Genomic DNA, 19128 nt, shown 5'->3' with positions numbered 1-19128 from the left:
TTGTTATTTCTGACATGTGCTGGAAACTTTGGGCCCGATTCACAGAACAAACTTAAGACAAAATCCTAAACTTAGTACCATTTTGGTATTCACAGAATGCACTTACTACTTCTGGTATTCACAGAATGAACTTACTATTTTTGCGATTCACAGAATAAACTTACTACTTTTGCTATTCATAGAATGGGTTTACGACTCCTAACTTCATGTCCGCACTCGGGCCGGAAATTCCGGCCCGGAGGCGGAGCTTCTGGCCCGGAGGCGGGGCTTCCGGGCCGGAGGCGGAGTTTCCGGCCCGGAGGTGGGGATTCCGGCCAGTGGCGGATCTCCACCACTGGCCGGAATCCCCACCTCTGGGCCGGAAGCTCCGCCTCCGGGCCGGAAGCTCCGCCTCCGGGCCGGAATTTCCGGCCCGAGTGCGGACGTAAAGTTAGGAGTCGTAAATCCATTCTGTGAATAGCAAAAGTAGTAAGTTTATTCTGTGAATCGCAAAAGTAGTAAGTTCATTCTGTGAATACCAGAAGTAGTAAGTGCATTCTGTGAATACCAAAATGGTACTAAGTTTAGGATTTTGTCTTAAGTTTGTTCTGTGAATAGGGCCCAAATACTTTAATATGACCAAAACAAATTATTACACCAGGTAATACAATTTCTACACATTTTCATGTGTGCACTGAAAAGTTTTACTAGCAAAACAGTTTGTCTATGCAAATGTAATGGTCATTTCAATTGAAAATGTGTTGTCTGTAATGGCAGTGTGCTGCCACACCATGCATACTCGACTCTACACCACTCCTCTCTACTCTCCACCACTCCACACCATTGCACTCTGCTCTGCACCATTCCACAACACTGCACTCTGCACCACTCCACCTAATGCCATTGCACTATACGCTACTGCACTCAATACCTCTCAACTGTATGTCAAAGCACTCTTCAACACTCTACTCTACACAACTGCCCTCTTCATCACTGCACTCTACACCATTCCACTCTAGGGCACATCAATCTACTCTGCACAACTCCACTCTACACCACTGTAATCTACGCCACTCTGAAACACTGCACTCTATGCCAATACATTCTATGCTGATGCACTTTACGCTATAGCAATCAATTCTATACCCCTGCACTCTACACCAATCCACTGCATGCCACTCTAATCTACTCTACACCACTGCATTCTATGCAACTGCCCTCTACCCTATACAACTCCACCCTACACCACTTCACTCTACTCTGAAACAATCTAATCTACTCCACTGCACTCAACGCCACTCTACTCCACTCTCCGCCATTCCATTCTATGCCACTGCACTCTACGCCACTCTATTCTTAACCACTGCACTCTACACCAAAACACTCTACACAACTGCACTCTGCACGCTACACCACTGCCCTCCACTCTACACCACCGCACTCCAATGCTCTACTCTGCAACTCTGCATTCTCCACCACTAAACTCTATGCCACTCTACTCCTTAGTACTCCACACTACTCGACTCTACGCCACTGCACGCTATGCCACTGCACTCTACAGAAATATACTCTACTCTGCACCACTCTATGCTACTCTACTCTACACTACTCTACGCCACTGCACTCTATGCCACTTGACTCTACTCTACGCTTTATGCAACTGCACTCTATGCCTCTGGATTCTACTCTGCACCACTGCCCTCTGCATCACTCAACTCTGCATCACTCAACTCTACGTCACTCCACTCTGCACCACTCTACGCCACTCTACTTTATGCCACTGCACTCTACGCCCCTGCATTGTATGGCACCCTACTGTACTCTGTGCCACATAACTCTGCACCACTGCACTTTGTAACACTGCAGAAGCCAAAATATGGAGTGGTGCACCACCCGTTGTGTGAAATAAGCCTTATAGTCTTTGTTAAGTTGTCTTAAACAGTCCTTTATTGCAAAAAATCAAAATTCAGGAAATTGTCAGCCAATGCGTTTCATTCATAACAACAAACTTCTTCAGGGCATAAAGTAGTGTGGCGTCTATAGTAAGAGTAAGCGTATACAGTGCAGCTGCGTGGGCCTCCTTGATAAGGGCTAGCAAGCGACAAAATCTTGAAAAAGAATGACTGCAGCCGTCAGCTCCGTCAAGTGATATCACGTTGTTATGAACGAAATGCGTTGGCTGACAATTTCCTGAATTTGGATTTTTTGCAATAAAGGAATGTTTAAGACAACTTAACAAAGACTTTAAGACTTATTTCACACAACTGGTGGTGCACCACTCCATATATTGGGTTCAGCATTTCTCTGCCTTGCAGTTAGCACCAAACAACGGCAGGTGCTGGAGTGGTTAGTGCACACCCAACCTGATTGACTATTGATCTTCACACAAAGGGAACACAGCAGGGGAGTGCGGTCATTGTGTCCGCCGTTGTCTGTAACTTTACTCTACTTTGGAACACTGCACTCTACTTCTACTACACACCACTCTAATCTACTCCACTGTATTCTACGACGCTGCATTGTTCGCCGCTGAATTCAATGCCACTGCACTCAATGCCACTATACTCTGCAACACTCTTCCAATGCTTGTTTGCTCACTGTACTCTGTTTAGGAATCACAGGTACTACAAAACATGCTATACAAGGACTGCAATCGGGATTTTAATATTTTGAAATAAAATTGGCTTAATCAACTGCCCTCGGCCCGAGAACTAGGCCACAACCCTTTGTATCTATGCTTAGTTCCCCAATACTGGTACATATTCCCCAAGTGCTTCTGAATTGTTGGTGACTCCTTTGTGGAAGCCAATCCCTGTGTGCCATCTGTAGGATCTTGAGTGTAATCATGATGTTTGAATTTGAATTCGGGTGCAAAGATCCTCCTGGTGTCCTTGCTCAAAATGCCTATGTACTTATGCCCATTTGCTTGTGCACAGTTCATGTTCATAAACTTTCCACATGTGCTTTATGAAGCCTTACCTTCTTTGTGTAGAAGATGATAAAGTATTTAACGGTGTTGAGTAATGGAAGCATGGGGCAGAAGAAGGTTCCAATCCAGCAAACAGTCTGTCCGTAGATGATGTCTAGTACATTCTGAGGGACCAGGAACTCCTGTTGGCCCCAAAACTGGATAGGCTTACAGGAGCAGTGCTGCACCAACATCCTTGAAAAATAAAAGTCCGAGTTACAGGAGCAGCCAAGGACAAGTATTGTGTGTAGACACTACTGCTCAGAGTTACAGGAATAGTGCTGAAGAAACATCCTGAGATACAGGAGCAATGCCTGAGCGGAATTTGGTGGAAAAGGGTTGATCGAAGCACATTAACCTGCTCCAAGGAGGTCCATACATACCCAATAATTATGGAGATTAAATCAAGAGCACAGGGCTCTGAAGGGGTATCAATAACTGAATTACAACAAAGTCCTGTTGACTGGGCCAATATTATCACACTTCTTTGAACAGAGATAATACCGAATAAATACATTCTGGAAAAGGTGCATTACAATGATGAAATTATAAAAGGGCTCAACTATGGTTGTATGTCACAATATAATGATGGTAAGTCTATATACGTAACTGCAAGGTTTTTATTCTTAACTCCACATTTATGCATCCACTTCTATGTACCTTAAAGATCAACATATGCAGTAGAGACAGTAAATATTTGATTTAGACTCTGTACCTTGTTATATTTAAATGACTATTTGTTCAATGTATGGTAATAATTTCAGTCGAAGGTAATAAGACCCATTTAAATAAATAAACTTGTGCCCATTTTAAAACAATCCAGGTATGTTTATCTATAGCTCTCAGTTCTTTTATTAAATGTCACTGACTCTGGTGATGTGTATACTTCTAGTCCTTAGCTGTTCTTCCGCACCAGGATTAGTTTTCCTGGATGAGGGGCACTGTCACAGGTATAGATCTGCCCAATTGAATCTTCTGAGTTCTAATGCATTAGCTTTCCATGCCTAGGCCATACCCACCAATTTCAAGAATTCTAACCCTACTAAAGGTCAAAGACACAGAAACAGATTAGAAGAAGTGGACTATGGAACAGGAATACAATAGTTACTACAGTTACTATAACAATTGCAGCAACTGATTACATCACTATTACTTGAACATCTCTATCCCTTGGCTCAGTCCCTTTTCTACATAGTATTCAGAAAAATTTAAAATAATTTTAATCACATAGGGAGATGGCAGCATACATGCAGGAAATTTAGCCAACCAGGCTTTTGAATACGGCGTGATCTAAGAGAAAAAATGTGATGGTTTTCTTGCACTCTCTGAATCACGTTAAAATATATTGAAACAAGCATTGGCATAGCCAATAGGTCTCGCTTTTGGGACCTTATAAGTGTTTAGCCATGCAACAGTTGCATACTAAATACTTATACGGTTCCAAAAGCGAGACCTATTGGCTAAGCCAATGCTTGTTTCTGTTTATTACTGCTCTGTAGTAATGGTGGTGCACGGGTACCACCATTACTACATAGAAGTAATAAACAGGAGAAAAAACAAGCATTGGCATAGCCAATAGGTCTCGCCTTTGGGACCTTATAAGTGTTTAGCTATGCAACAGTTGCATAACTAAATACTTATAAGGTCCCAAAAGCGAGACCTATTGGCTATGCAAAGCAGCCGTGGGGCCGCGAAAGTGAAAGTGAAAGTAATCGCGGTAAAGCGTGGCGCGCGCGCCTGCGCACATGCACTGTAGCTCTAGGCTGGCCTGGTGGCACTTTTTGGAGCCCTCTCAATAAGTCTCACCAGACCAGCACATGCGCTGGGTCAGGCGAGAACTACAAACCGCACGGAGAACATCAAAGTGGCCATGCGGCCGCGAAAGTGATCGCAAACGCGATCAAACATAATAGCGGCGAAAGTGAGGCGCGCGCGCCCGCGCACATACACTATAGCTCTAGGCTACAGTGGTAGCACTTTTTTAAGCCTTCACAAAAAGTCTCGCCAGACCAGCGCATGCGCTGGGTCAGGCAAGACCTAAAAAGTAGGGAAGCAAATCTCCAGGGTAACATAAAAATCTGGAAATGGTAAAGGGCTTTGGGCAAAAAATGAAGTATGCTTTTGAAGAACTACCTTGGCTATTAAAAAGCAATGCAAAGTCTTAAAGAAGAGAGGGCCTGAAATTCCACCCCCTCCAATCTGAACATAAGTACTATTAAATGATGTCTTCTAATTACCACGCCCCTGGGCTGACAATTACATGGTACAGGTCAGAGTTGAGGTTTACAGTGCGGTCAATGAATATTGAGTCCTTAATATTATTTTACCATAATCTCAAAGCAAACATGCTGATGATCAGAATATCGACAAGCAAAGTATATATACTCCACATATATGCACCTTGTCAGTGGTGCTTGAAGTGATAAACCACGATAATATATTTCAAACGATAGCACTGTCCATCTCCTATTTAACCAGTCACTCAAAATTAATAACAAGGAAGTTCCCGTCTCTAGCCCAGTGCCCATACTGCAGGTGGTACTCCAGTGTTCCATTATCTGCCACACTCCCTTCATCTTGTATCTTGAAACTCGCAAGGTCCTCCCCTGACACTCTGACCTATCATATCCCCAATATGCTGATGACGTAAAACTATGCTTTTTTCAGAGTTTTATAAAGCGCAAGCTTGACTCAAAGGTATTGGAGCGCTTTACACGTGCACAAGTTGCATCACACAAGGACACATTCATGTTTTATGCAAATCACGGGGAGATTACGTGGAGAAGTGTGGCTCAATGGTTAGAGCGGCAGAGCCTGATGCAGAGGTCTGGCCTGGGACCAGGGTAATTCCCCGCCTCGGCGGGTCTTGGGCTCAGAAAATTCCACGGACCTTACAATTCTCGCCTCGGTGCCTATTCCAATCATGGAGTCCCACTCTGCAACTCGTGGCAATAGCTTGCTTAATCTCCACAACAGCCCCCACAACGTTAAGGATGCCTGGCCTCCACCTTGGGGGTGCACAGGAGTGGACACCTCACAGGGAAAGCCAGGATGGGTTCCACAGCGGTATTCGTACAAGCACCTTGAGACCCTTGCGGGTGAGTAGTGCGCTATACAAGTATCAATTTACATTTACATATATTAAGTGAGTTGCGCAGAATCACAGGATGGTGAGTGTCACTGCCGAGACTCGAACCTGGTTCCCCACTTTTGAGATCCGCCGCCCCTAACGTTAGTCCAGCACCTTAACTCCTTTGGATGTCACTCACCTATCGGAAACTTTTGAACACATCCAGGCCTGACTGACTCACCATCACCTTTCAGTGAATCGTCTTAAAACCGAAATTCTAGTCACCGCCCCTCTCAACAGCAGTCCTACTTAATCTCTGATTTGTTCCTGATTTTATTTTTTAAAGTGTTTGCCACCTGTCTGTGTGTAGCTGTGGCTTACTATACAGACTGCTGGCCATGAAATCAGCATTCATTGGCTGGACGCGATCCAAAGATCATTGGTCTCTATACCTAGATCCACTGCCAGGAGGGCATTACAGGTACATCCACTGTCAAGTGCTCTACATGTAGAGACCAATTGGCAAAACCTAGTACACATAAATGTATGCCACAGTATCTGCAGTGGCGGCTGGTGTTAAGGGGCGTAGGGGGCGTTGGCCCACCTACCAGCATCGTAGAAAACTAATGGGAGGGAATGAACACCAGTGGAGCAGTTTAAAGAAGTGCTCACTGCTTGGTGCTCCCCCGTGAAACTTGAAAGTTAGAGTTTAACTATGTAAAATAAATATATATATTTTTACTTACTTATACTTTGTCCCGGACCCGGAGTCTACCTGCGCAATGTGCGCATGTGCAAAAGCTGGGCGAGAACTATTCCTCGCCCTCGAGGCACAAGTGAGGAGCGAGGAGGCGGGTGACATCAGCCTTGTGGGAGTGGCTGAAAGAAGCAGCAGTAAATAGGTTTCAAATGGGGCGATAATGAATTGGCCCAGGGCGCGGTCAGTGGAGCGCCATTCAGAGTAATGGGAAGGGGCAGGGCTGGCTCACAGTGCAGTGAGTGCAGGGGGTGGTAACAATTACAGCACTCTTTTTGCCTCCGTAAATGAGGCTTTCTCATTGGGTAAGGCTGAGGCGACCGGGAGTGGCTATCCATTTAGTTTCAGTTTGGCAGGCAGCTCGGCTCCTATTTCCGGGAGGGGTGTGCTTGTTGCTGGAAAAAGGCGCCTGCAGCCGTGGTTTCAAACAACACGACACATGTGCAGGTAAGCTTTTTCCCTTTTTTTGAACTCCCGGACTGGGCAGACCTGCTGGTAAAGTCGTTGCACAGTGGAAGCCTGTGGAAGCGGCTTGGCCTCCCCGGTGTCCAGGGGCCGCACTCGTCGCCGGGCTGACCTCGGGGCTCCATCTTAAGCTTGTTCTGTTGAGAGGTGGTGTTCATACTGTGCAGGCAGCTCACTGTAAACTGCCACTTGAAAAGGGAGAACCTTGTTGAAAATGCATTTAGAATGCTACTGGACGTGAACTAATGTAGGTTCGTTTGAGGTGTGATATCTCTTTCCTGTCCTATTTTAAAGGCTTTCGAGGGAGACACATTCTGTTTTACATTCCAGTTTAAACTAGCTCATTGGAGCCGTTTTCCGTGGTCTTTTGCTTTCCACCCTCTGATAGCCACTCCGCTCGTGATGCTGCTGAACACCTTATCACATTTTTTAAATTACGAAGAGCATGCAATACTGACATCATGTGGTTTTCTTTGGCAACTCATTTTACAGCTTTGTCTGAATCAAACAAAACCATCTATGGTTAAAAGAACGCACGTGTTGCTGGTGGCAGACAGGCCCACAATGAAAGTGCACCGACTTAAGGTCTATTGATCTGGTCTGCGATAACTGAAGGCAGCAGGGGTGCTGGAACAATTTTCAGAGTGGGGGTGCTGCCATCAATGCTGTGAAATCATAGGGATTGTGTAAAATCCAAAGGTAGCACAAGACAAGTGTCACAAATGCACTACACTCGTTCATCAGGAATGTGGTGGTAAGGGTGTAGTATTTACCTGGTAAGATAATTAAAAGCTTACATGTTGCACTACTATGTGTACACTACAGTCACAGGGGGATATGTTTAGTGCTGTAAGATATGGGGTATTTTGTAATGTATTTGCATATTTCAAGTCTACACCTTCAGAATTGCTTTAGAAACATTCTTGCCGTCTCACATTTGCTGTAAACTTTGCAAGTCCCTCTCCCCTCAAGTCCCTCCTATGATAGTCGGCTCACTCGTTATCGACATAACACTTATCCTCAACTTTTCCGCCTCACCAATTTCAAATGTCACCAGCCGCCCCTGAGTATCTGGGGTACAAGTTCAAGAATGAGGCAAACATTTCACTCACTTGCGAGGGAATTCTACGATGATCATGACAGCCATCACTGTAAGGAAGTCGAACACCAGCAGTTTATACATCTCTTGACCCAAACGAGTCTCCCAGCACTAAGGAGAAAAGGAAATAAAAGTATCAGATGTTTACGTTTTGTGCATTAATAATATTTGTGAATGATTAACAATGAGCCTCTGCACCATCTTTTTTTAAATGAATATCTCAACCTGCACGGTCACTGTATATTATTTCTGCTGCATGTATTTGCGCAAGTCATGTTTGCTTGTTTCGGAATTACATTGTTCTTAAAGAAGACTTTCTGGCATGGGCTCAGTAATGCTTCAACCTTCAAGGGTTCTTCCGCCTGCTTGCTATTTTGCATTAATTCACAATAGACAGGTGATCTTTACAAACAATAACAGTCGCTGGGCGAGGTATTTCTTGATGGCTAAAAAAACATTGGGACTACCAGTTGATCTTTTAATAGACATACCATTAACAAAGTTTAGTCTAAAGCACCTGCTAAAAAAGTGTGGCAAGAACATCTCGAGGCAACAAGACCTTGAACGGATCAGACCTGTTCAGGGAGCAGAAGGACGTATTAACTCATATGAAACTACTGCATGCTAGCCCTACCTAAAAGCAGGACTGGGAAGGCAAGCTCTACAAAATGTCATGATGGTGAGGCTCTTAACATTGCCAATACAAGACTATAGAGCTCACTGGAAAAATTGGTCGTTAAGTGGGACTGGATGTTGTTTGTGCCGATACCACACAGAATCCGCGGAACATGTCATTTGCTGTTGCCTAGCTTTGCTGTCCCCAAGGCGTTTGTACTTAAGAACCATGTTCATTCAATACGGCATAAGAACATGCAAGGTGGCCATAAGGCACATTTACACCACTATAGCCCCAATGTAGCTCGCACGAATTGGGAAGTTTTATGCGGCTGCTGTCATGACCTTACGATCAGCCCGAGAATTGACAGTTAAATAAATTGTGATTCACGGATCACCAGCACTCGCATTTGCTCAGCATCGCACTTTTAATACTATTACTGTCTACACTAACGTTTACTAGTAACAGGATATTTAATTGACTGAGCACTTCGTGTCGACGCAGCCTTGTATACCCTCTGCATGTTAAATCCTCCATATGTTTTAATTCTAAATGTGAAAACAACAGCATGGGCAAAAACCAAAAGGATGTGTTAGAAGAACCCTCACTCACCAACCTAGTTGGTGACCTGCTTCATCATCGGGTTCCCACCAAGGAGGCCGAGTGCCTCCTTGGTGTGCTGCGACGCCTGAGTTACAGCGGAGCTGGTTTTTGAGGGATAGGTGATTGTGAATTTAAACGGTAAATGGTTTTAACCGATAACAATTTTAATCAAGGTAAACCATGGACCATTAAAAACAAATGTGACGGACTAGAACTGGTAGGTTAGGATAGCCAAAGAACGTCCGCTTTAAATTAGTGAAAAGGGAATGGTCGACATGTTTCTGCTTTTGGTGCCAATTAGGCTAAGCATTCTTCAGGACCAAATGAAATTCCACGGCGGTATGCGCACGCTAAGGCGCACCCTAACCTGTGGAATTTGAAGACGGTAAACCTTACGGTTCTACCGATAAGCCTCCTTGTTAATCCAGGGCTACTAACTCCTGTGAGGAGAAAAACGAAAAACACAAACAAAACACACATAAACATATACATGTGACCCGTTGGTTACTTGCTGTATTTAGCGGAATCAAGTGAACACACAATTTGGTAATCCCGTGCTGTGGAGCGGGAGTGGGTGTATTAGCAATTTAGCCACTACTGCCCTTAGGGCGTCTATCTAACGTCCTACAAAATTGTTCAAAACATGGTAAATAATGTAGTGAACTGGGCGTAGGTAAATAACCTTTGTAAAGATATTCTATAATTAAACATCACTGGGCAGAATTCGTGCCTGAGTAGTGGCTAGTAGCCGCTGTGTCTATCATAATAGCTGACTCGTGAGAGTGTTGTGCATGCTAACAAACGCCCTTGGTGGTTGCCATGCGCCGTTGTTCAGGTACATGCATAACTAATAAAGGTAAATTAAAAATATATATACAAAACAGTAGCATGAAAAAGGGGTCCGCTTACTCGTATGCAATGTACGACATACATCATGGGTCCGAGAGGGGGGTAGTGAGCTATAGTATCTGAAAATGGGTAACAAGCAAAAAGAATTAATTTATCTTGCTTGGTAAAGCGATTCACTCCCTAAAGCGGGGGAACCTGTAGCCCAAAACAGCAATCCTTAACTTACTTCCATGCTCGCACACTCCCGCTGTCAGCCTGTCTCAGTCCTGCTCGGCCCGAATGTTAATGAGAGCTTCGTGAACCCGGAAGTAAGTAGTCAGTGAAACTGATCACGTGATACTCTAGGCATGCGTATGACGTCTGAGGTCTAAGAAGAGGGGGGCGTGAACCGCTAGGATGACGAGAAACAGGCGAACTTTACTATACCCCCTTGTGACCATCAGACAGAGCGCCGAGATGTTCCTATGGTTACTAGCGACTCGTGTAAACATTGATTTCAGTCATGTCTGCCCTATTGATTTGATAACCAAACGAAAGCAAGTGGGGATACGCTAACAGAGTGCGCTAACAGAGAGTAACCAAGGCGAAGGCATCAAAGGATTGTCAGGCGAAATGAGGCGACTGAGACAAACCCTAAGGAAGTTTGATGTCCTGTTCTTGTGTGTTTTAGGCAACGTATAGAAGTAAGGGATGATACCCTTGCTTGTTCTCAGAAAAGTCGCCTCCTGTTTAGTAATAAGACCCTGAAGTTCGGCATCACTAACAATGTCGTGAATGGTGGTGCGGAGTTCTGGCGTAGGGTCCAGCGTCAAAGGGGTATAACTGGTACGATTGCCAAGAAGGTGTCTACATTCAATATCATAGGCGTCCGTGTCTTGAATTACGATTCCACCCCCCTTGTCAGCTGATTTAATCACTATGCTGGTGTTGGATTGTAGTGAATGTAAAGCTTGAAACTCATTAGCCTTCATGTTTTTATAGAGATGAGGTTCAACGAAAGCTTCCATGTCGTTGAAGACCGCTTGTTCAAAAGCTAAGATCTCTGGTGGAACCGTGTGGGGGGGTGGTGTGAAGGTAGATTTTATCCTGAGTCCAGTGTCACTCGTAGTGGACGGGGTGTTGTCTAATGGCTGTTTTTCGAAAAAACTCTTAAGCTTTAACTTTCGGAAGAATTCTGAAAGTTCGCAGTGGAGTTTGAAACGATCTAAACGAGCTGTAGGTATAAAACCTAGCCCCTTCTCCAGGACTGAGGTTTCATCTTCCATCAGGGTTACTGTGGAGAGGTTGGTGATCAGACTCGTTGGTTGCTGGGGCCTGCTCGTTGATCCCGGGCTTTGCTCCGTGTGTTGTCCCCCACTACTTCGTCCTGTTGCCAATGGACTTGGTTGACCCCTCTTCTTCTGCCGCGACTTCTCCTGCCCCTCTCTAAAAAAGGGGGGCGGTACAAGTTCTGTTGGAACTGGGGATGAGGTAAGAAGCTTGGGTTCCAACCCATCAAAGGGTGGAAGGCCGGTGGTTGAAACGACGTATGGTAGCCACCTTTGTTGGCTTGTTGAAATGGATGCCAGGTTTGATTATGTTGTTTGGGTCTATTTCTGCCTCATCCTCGTTGGCGTGATTTGCAGCTGTCGCCACTGGAATCACTCGTAGTGGAACCATCAAATGAGCTGTCAGTGCTGTAGTCATTCTTCACTGGGGGAATATATTCCGGATGAGCATATGGATATGTTTTCGTGTAAGACCATTTTGCAAGGTCCTTTTGGAATTTCTGTGCTTTTGATTGTGTGAGGGAGTCTTTGTACTCATTCATTTCTATATTTAGTTCATCGAGTCTTTTTTTATATCCAGTTAGAGTGGTTCTAAAATGGGTTTCTGTGAGTTGAATCTCTACCATTATAGCCTCCGAAAGTCTCAACGCTGTCTTGATAATAAGCACCAACCAATCGCGGGTGCAATGCCAGGCGATCTGCGCCCATTCTTTTCTAAATTGGGCATCGTCTAGAAAGATACGAGGGGCATTCGTGACTAAAAGACCTTTAGGTGCTATATTATTCCTAAGATACTCTGTCAAGATGGTGCCGTGAAGGATGGTCCGAATGCGCCCTCTTTTCTGCTCACTGAGTTTATCCCACTCTGTGGTTTGTGAGATTGTCTGAGCAATCGAGGGGTCAGAGAAGAGTGAGGGGTCTGCCAAAAGGGCATCCACCTCCTCATTGGAGTAAGAAAGACCTAGATTTTCCATGCTACTGAAAGGGAGAGTCGCTATCAAAAGGTGCAAAAGAAATGCCCTTGCAGCTGTGCGCTGCAAATATCACAATAACAACAAAGAGAGGGAGAGGGAAAGTATCACTCTTGAACCCCCTGGTAGACTATTCATAAACAGCGGAAGAGTGAATATGAGTAAAAATAACAGCGTGGGCAAAAACCAAAAGGATGTGTTAGAAGAACCCTCACTCACCAACCTAGTTGGTGACCTGCTTCATCATCGGGTTCCCACCAAGGAGGCCGAGTGCCTCCTTGGTGTGCTGCGACGCCTGAGTTACAGCGGAGCTGGTTTTTGAGGAATAGGTGGATGTGAATTTAAAAGGTAAATGGTTTTAACCGATAACAATTTTAATCAAGGTAAACCATGGACCATTAAAAACAAATGTGACGGACTAGAACTGGTAGGTTAGGATAACCAAAGAACGTCCGCTTTAAATTAGTGAAAAGGGAATGGTCGACATGTTTCTGCTTTTGGTGCCAATTAGGCTAAGCATTCTTCAGGACCAAATGAAATTCCACGGCGGTATGCGCACGCTAAGGCGCACCCTAACCTGTGGAATTTGAAGACGGTAAAACTTACGGTTCTACCGATAAACAACTGCAACCCTCATCTGAAGTTCACACATGCTCATGATGAACATGAGATGATCTTTTTGGATGTGGTTATCACCAAAAGAGGAAACAACTTACAGACCAGGACTCACTACAAACCCACGGCAAAGAACAACTTGCTGCACTTTTCAAGCTACCACCCACGACCATTGGGAGAAAACCTTCCCTTTGGTCAATACCTACGACTCCGACGCAATTGCAGTGAAGTCTCTACCTTCAAGAAACAAGCACAGGATCTAACTGTTAAGTTGAGAGACCGGGGTTATCCCGAGAGAATCCTCAAGAAGAGTAGCAAAAGAGCCCGTAACCAAAACAGGGATGCCCTCCTGGAAGATAATGTGAGAGATGATAAGAACACTATTCCTCTCACTTGTGTGACGACCTACAATGCAGCTTCCAATGCAGTGAGCAGATCCATCAAAAAGCATTGGAACATCCTGAAAAGCAATAGCCATGATTGGGAAAAACCCTTGTTTTCTTACAAAAGAGCGAGAAGCATCAAGGATACACTTGTACACACTCGTCCAAGAACACAGGACAAGAGTCCGGTCCAGTCAGTTCTCAGCAAATGGGGTCTACCCCCAGTGGTCGGCCATTAACCCTGTGGATCATGCAGCGTTTGCCACCTAACCTCTGCCACAAAACACCTATCTCTTGAATCAGGAAAACTATGGTCACAAAAAATACACACCAACTGCAACTCCACTGATGTGGTTTACTTAATAACCTGCCCATGTGGATTGAGATATGTTGGCATGACAGGGAGAAAAATTAAACAACGCATATGCGAACACCGCAGCACCATCCGGTGTCGCAAGATAAGCACCAAACTCACTGAACATTTCCTACTTTTAAATCACACCGCCAATGACCTGAGATGGACTGTGATAGAAAAACTCAACCCAGGTCCAAACACACAACAGTCACTCTTTGAGAAGGAGCAACGGTGGATTTATCGCTTGTCTACACATCAAGTGGGGCTAAAGGATAACATCCCATGGAGTACGGTACTGAAACGTTGATCCATTTACTTAATGAGTTTCTGTGTTCATTGACATTTTTAGCCTCTGGTTACATCGAGTAACTGAAACGCTGATCTATTCACCTAATGGGTTTCTGTGTTCACTGCCACTTTTAGCCTCTGAATACTTCGGTTTTATTAGCACCATATGTTAACTGGTCATGTCATATGTTTCCTGGTCCCGTTATACTCACGGCATCTCTGCGAGACCCTCGCAATTCGTCCTACATCATGGGGGTTTTTTCAAAGTTCCTTAGGGTTTGTCTCAGTCGCCTCATTTCGCCTGACAATCCTTTGATGCCTTCGCCTTGGTTACTCTCTGTTAGCGTATCCCCACTTGCTTTCGTTTGGTTATCAAATCAATAGGGCAGACATGACTGAAATCAATGTTTACACGAGTCGCTAGTAACCATAGGAACATCTCGGCGCTCTGTCTGATGGTCACAAGGGGGTATAATAAAGTTCACCGGTTTCTCGGCATCCTAGCGGTTCACGACCCCCTCTTCTTAGACCTCAGACGTCATACGCACGCTGAAAGTATCACGTGATCAGTTTCACTGACTACTTACTTCTGGGTTCACGAAGCTCTCATTAACATTCGGGCCGAGCAGGACTGAGACAGGCTGACAGCGGGAGTGTGCGAGCATGGAAGTAAGTTAAGGATTGCTGTTTTGGGCTACAGGTTGCCCCGCTTTAGGGAGTGAATCGCTTTACCAAGCAAGATAAATTAATTATTTTTGCTTGTTACCCATTTGCAGATACTATAGCTCACTACCCCCCTCTCGGACCCATGATGTATGTCGTACATTGCATACGAGTAAGCAGACCCCTTTTTCATGCTACTGTTTTGTATATATATTTTTAATTTACCTTTCTTAGTTATGCATGTACCAGAACAACGGCGCCTGGCAACCACCAAGGGCGTTTGTTAGCATGCACAACACTCTCACGAATCAGCTATTATGATAGACACAGCGGCTACTAGCCACTACTCAGGCACGAATTCTGCCCAGTGGTGTTTGATTATAGAATATCTTTACAAAGGTTATTTACCTACGCCCAGTTCACTACATTATTTACCATGTTTTGAACAATTTTGTAGGATGTTAGATAGACGCCCTAAGGGCAGTAGTGGCTAAATTGCTAATACACCCACTGCCGCTCCACAGCACGGGATTACCAAATTGTGTGTTCACTTGATTCCGCTAAATACAGCAAGTAACCAATGGGTCACATGTATATGTTTATGTGTGTTTTGTTTGTGTTTTTCGTTTTTCTCCTCACAGGAGTTAGTAGCCCTAGATTAACAAGAAGGCTTATCGGTAGAACCGTAAGTTTTACCGTCTTCAAATTCCACAGGTTAGGGTGCGCCTTAGCGTGCGCATACCGCCGTGGAATTTCATTTGGTCCTGAAGAATGCTTAGCCTAATTGGCACCAAAAGCAGAAACATGTCGACCATTCCCTTTTCACTAATTTAAAGCGGACGTTCTTTGGTTATCCTAACCTACAAGTTCTAGGCCGTCACATTTGTTTTTAATGGTCCATGGTTCACCTTGATTAAAATTGTTATCGGTTAAAACCATTTACCTTTTAAATTCACATCCACCTATCCCTCAAAAACCAGCTCCGCTGTAACTCAGGCGTCGCAGCACACCAAGGAGGCACTCGACCTCCTTGGTGGGAACCTGATGATGAAGCAGGTCACCAACTAGGTTGGTGAGTGAGGGTTCTTCTAACACATCCTTCTGGTTTTTTCCCACGCTGTTGTTTTTACTCATATTCACTCTTCCGTTGTTTATGAATAGTCTACCAGGGGGTTCAAGAGTGATACTTTCCCTCTCCCTCTCTTTGTTGTTATTGTTAATTCTAAATGTACCTTTCTTGCACAAAGTTACTTATGTACTGGTACATGATAGCATCTCTGCATTTTAACCCCCCTTTTAGATGTTATCTATTTATCTTTACCTTTTCTAATTTGTATCCACTTGTTCCGCGTTTTGTAAAGGAGTTTAAGTAATCATACAATAAAGTATTTGTCAGACAACTGTTGTCAGACAACAATAGTTCACTGTTGTTTGCAGCTAGTTTGTTCTGCCATCCCCAAATGAAATCAGATAGAGGGGGCTGAATCAATATTCATGTAGTGGGATAGTGCTTTGGTGGTAAGGCAATATGACGCTTATTACTTCTATGCTCAAATTTAATGAAATTGTATTCTTTTGCCCACATTATGATGAATCTGAAGTTTTTTTTATATTCTATAAGAAGCATTCCTATAAAATCCCTCAAATCTGGAGGTGACCCAGATGTCTTTCTGATTTCTATCTGATTTTACTGCTCATTAGGGACTTGGAATATTTTTCATTTTGACTATTATTTTGTATTGCTCTATTGCTGAGAACCTTTATGGTAATGACTGTAAGCATATGCACTGCATAATTCCTGTACTGTACCCTTTGAATGTTTGTACTAAACCATTCTATATTTCTAATTCAGTCCTAAAACTCTCTTATTGAGTCTTTTCTCAGTTAAATGACTGCATTTTTTATATGCTGTTTTGCACCTTATCTTGGGATATATTGCCTTATGAACTTTATGGTTTAACACCATCCCCGATCCACTCAACTGTAGACATGTTGTTGAGGTGTCTTTTGAGGTGTAAGATTTTAGGGGTCTCCCGCGCCCACACAGATATATGCAGAGCAGGTCCACACTGCAAACAAAATTCAACATATGTCAAATGTAGGATCAGCCATCATTGAAACCAAGAACCTCCGAGCACGTACCTCCACCGCGATGTGTCCCCGAATTTACCACAAGCTATGTCTGTGTTAGTCAGCTTACACCCCAGTCAGGGTGTTTGTTTTTGCTTCGGGTATGTAATTCAATAGAGCACATGTTCACAGCTTTAAGCCCTGTCTCCCATTCCCATTGGCTAAAACATTCAGCCTGGGGGCTTAGCAAGGGATAGCCATACATATCAGAGCTCACTTCATTTATTTTTCTCAGTGACGACATTAAGTTGCCCTTGTACATAGTTCACTTCTGCCACACACATCAAGATGCCAATGTTGTGCTCAATTCTGCAATCAGCAGGGGCCTGGCCACCAGGGAGCTCGTGCCATACGGTATGCACTACTGCTCTGTTCTTCAGTGCACCTTGCTGGCATGGCAGCTCATGGCTGCACCAGCAGCACAGCCCTGCAAATACCCGACGTGTGGTCTGGACTCACCCTGTGTGTGGTGCATCCTCTGCTAACTGTGATCAAGCACACCACTGACCAATACATTACAAGTGGGGCCTACTCTGGTATCCTGCCAACCCAAAGATGGCTGTGCAGAGATAGCAGCACCAGCACTCCCTTGCACACTACTCATTCTGGGCATCCTGTCATACAACATCCAGTGCGATTTATCTCCGGTGAGGCTTGAGCTGGTCCCTCATTGTCAGGCTGGGTTTTTTTCTGCTGCATATCCCTCTTCTTGCAAGACCTTTATTCACTGGCTGCAGGCTTCGCCCATCACTCCAAGCCCTGAGTCACATCTCTCTTGATCACAGGGGCCGTGGAAACACTGAATTGTGGAGTGATGCATTATACCAGAGAAGAGAGACTATTGCTGACTCACCATTTCTTCACAGGACTACATTCAGCACAGTTCCTGCATAGATTGAAGCAAGGCAGAGCTCCTGCCTGAGGCCCAGCAAAGCAGCAGGTACATGATGGGCCGTCTTGATATTCCATGATGATGGTGCACAAGTCATGGTGAAATGGACATCATTGCTGGAAGCAATGGGGGAGAAGGGGCTAGAGGTCTGAACCTTCCTTCAAGAGAACTTCAGCAAGGAGATCAGAGTAATGGAATGTTTGAGATCCCTGCTTTGTTCTGGCTGGTTTTCTCACAAGCAACAAAGAGCAATGAAGCCCTGTCATACGTCAGGGGTTTGTACAGGAGTCTGTGAATGTCCTGCTCAGTCAGTAGACAATGAATGATAAACTGGTAAGTTATTGAATATATTCTCACTAATAGCGGTCTCATACTGCTGCTGCTTAAACTACATGTTGTTGTCTTTGCACAGGGCTTCTTGGAATATTTGATTAATGTTCTGAATGCTGCTATCTGCTTGCTTTGCACACATACGGATTATGTAGATTTCTATTACTGCATTTTAGCCTTTTTATCCTGATAAATTGTAATCTTTTTAATGTAATCATGTTTAAAACTGTTCTGGGGCAAATACCTTTAAATTAGTTGGGAGGCTTCCCCGGTCCGTCACGGTCTGTACCATTTGTGCGGAGGGAAGGACCTCATTTAGATTCATTGCGAGGCTTCCATCTCGCGTACCTACCTCAGGCGGTTAGCGTTCCAGTTCTGCAAATTCCCTACTTAAGGCCACGCCGGAACGGCCACGAAGCAGAGGCGCGCAGCGGGCGCTCCGCCAGCACGACAAAGGCGTGCCAAAGGCAAGCCCGTCTGCGCCCGTCCGCGCCTGGACCGAGCCTAGGGCCAGAAACCCTGATTCTCATGCATTAGACAAAGTTCTGATTACATATTCAGGTAAGAGCCTCTTGTTTCTACATCCAACGCTGCATAAGAAATGCTATCAGTTCGATTGTAAACACTTAATAAAACCTGCGCACTCTTCATGCTTAGGCTGTGACAGTAAACTACCAGAATTTCTGTACTTGCCGCTCAGCCCCCGGAAAAGTCCATCAACTCAAGACCAAATGAACAATGATCTACAACTAGCGCTTATTAATGCAAGATCATTATTAGACATAAATATGAAATTGCAGATTTTATTACAGATCAAAAAATTGATG

The 19128-nt window shown here is 44.5% G+C and overlaps 1 protein-coding gene and 1 long non-coding RNA gene across 3 annotated transcripts in view; one reads left to right on the top strand and one right to left on the bottom strand.

Annotated features, from left to right (window-relative positions):
• LOC146809534 (transmembrane channel-like protein 7) overlaps positions 1–19128 on the bottom strand; it is a 344379-nt gene that overhangs the window by 110764 nt on the left and 214487 nt on the right. The window contains exons 11-12 of the mRNA XM_085616363.1: positions 8352–8449; positions 2959–3142 (exon numbers count right to left, since the gene is read on the bottom strand). Coding sequence (XP_085472489.1) covers positions 2959–3142; positions 8352–8449 — 282 coding nt within the window. The remainder of the gene's footprint in view (positions 1–2958; positions 3143–8351; positions 8450–19128) is intronic.
• The window catches only part of LOC146809535 (uncharacterized), a 314763-nt gene that overhangs the window by 202796 nt on the left and 92839 nt on the right, over positions 1–19128 (top strand). The window contains exon 1 of one of the 2 annotated variants that reach the window (XR_014966451.1): positions 18207–18304. The exons of the other annotated variant lie outside the window; for it this stretch is intronic. This is a non-coding gene — a long non-coding RNA (uncharacterized LOC146809535). Of the gene's footprint in view, positions 1–18206; positions 18305–19128 lie in introns of those variants that run through there. 2 annotated transcript variants of the gene reach the window in all.

The sequence above is a fragment of the Triturus cristatus genome, chromosome 7 (genome assembly GCF_964204655.1).
Source record: "Triturus cristatus chromosome 7, aTriCri1.1, whole genome shotgun sequence".
Classification (NCBI taxonomy): domain Eukaryota; kingdom Metazoa; phylum Chordata; class Amphibia; order Caudata; family Salamandridae; genus Triturus; species Triturus cristatus.
This window is presented reverse-complemented; position numbering and strand designations above follow the sequence as displayed.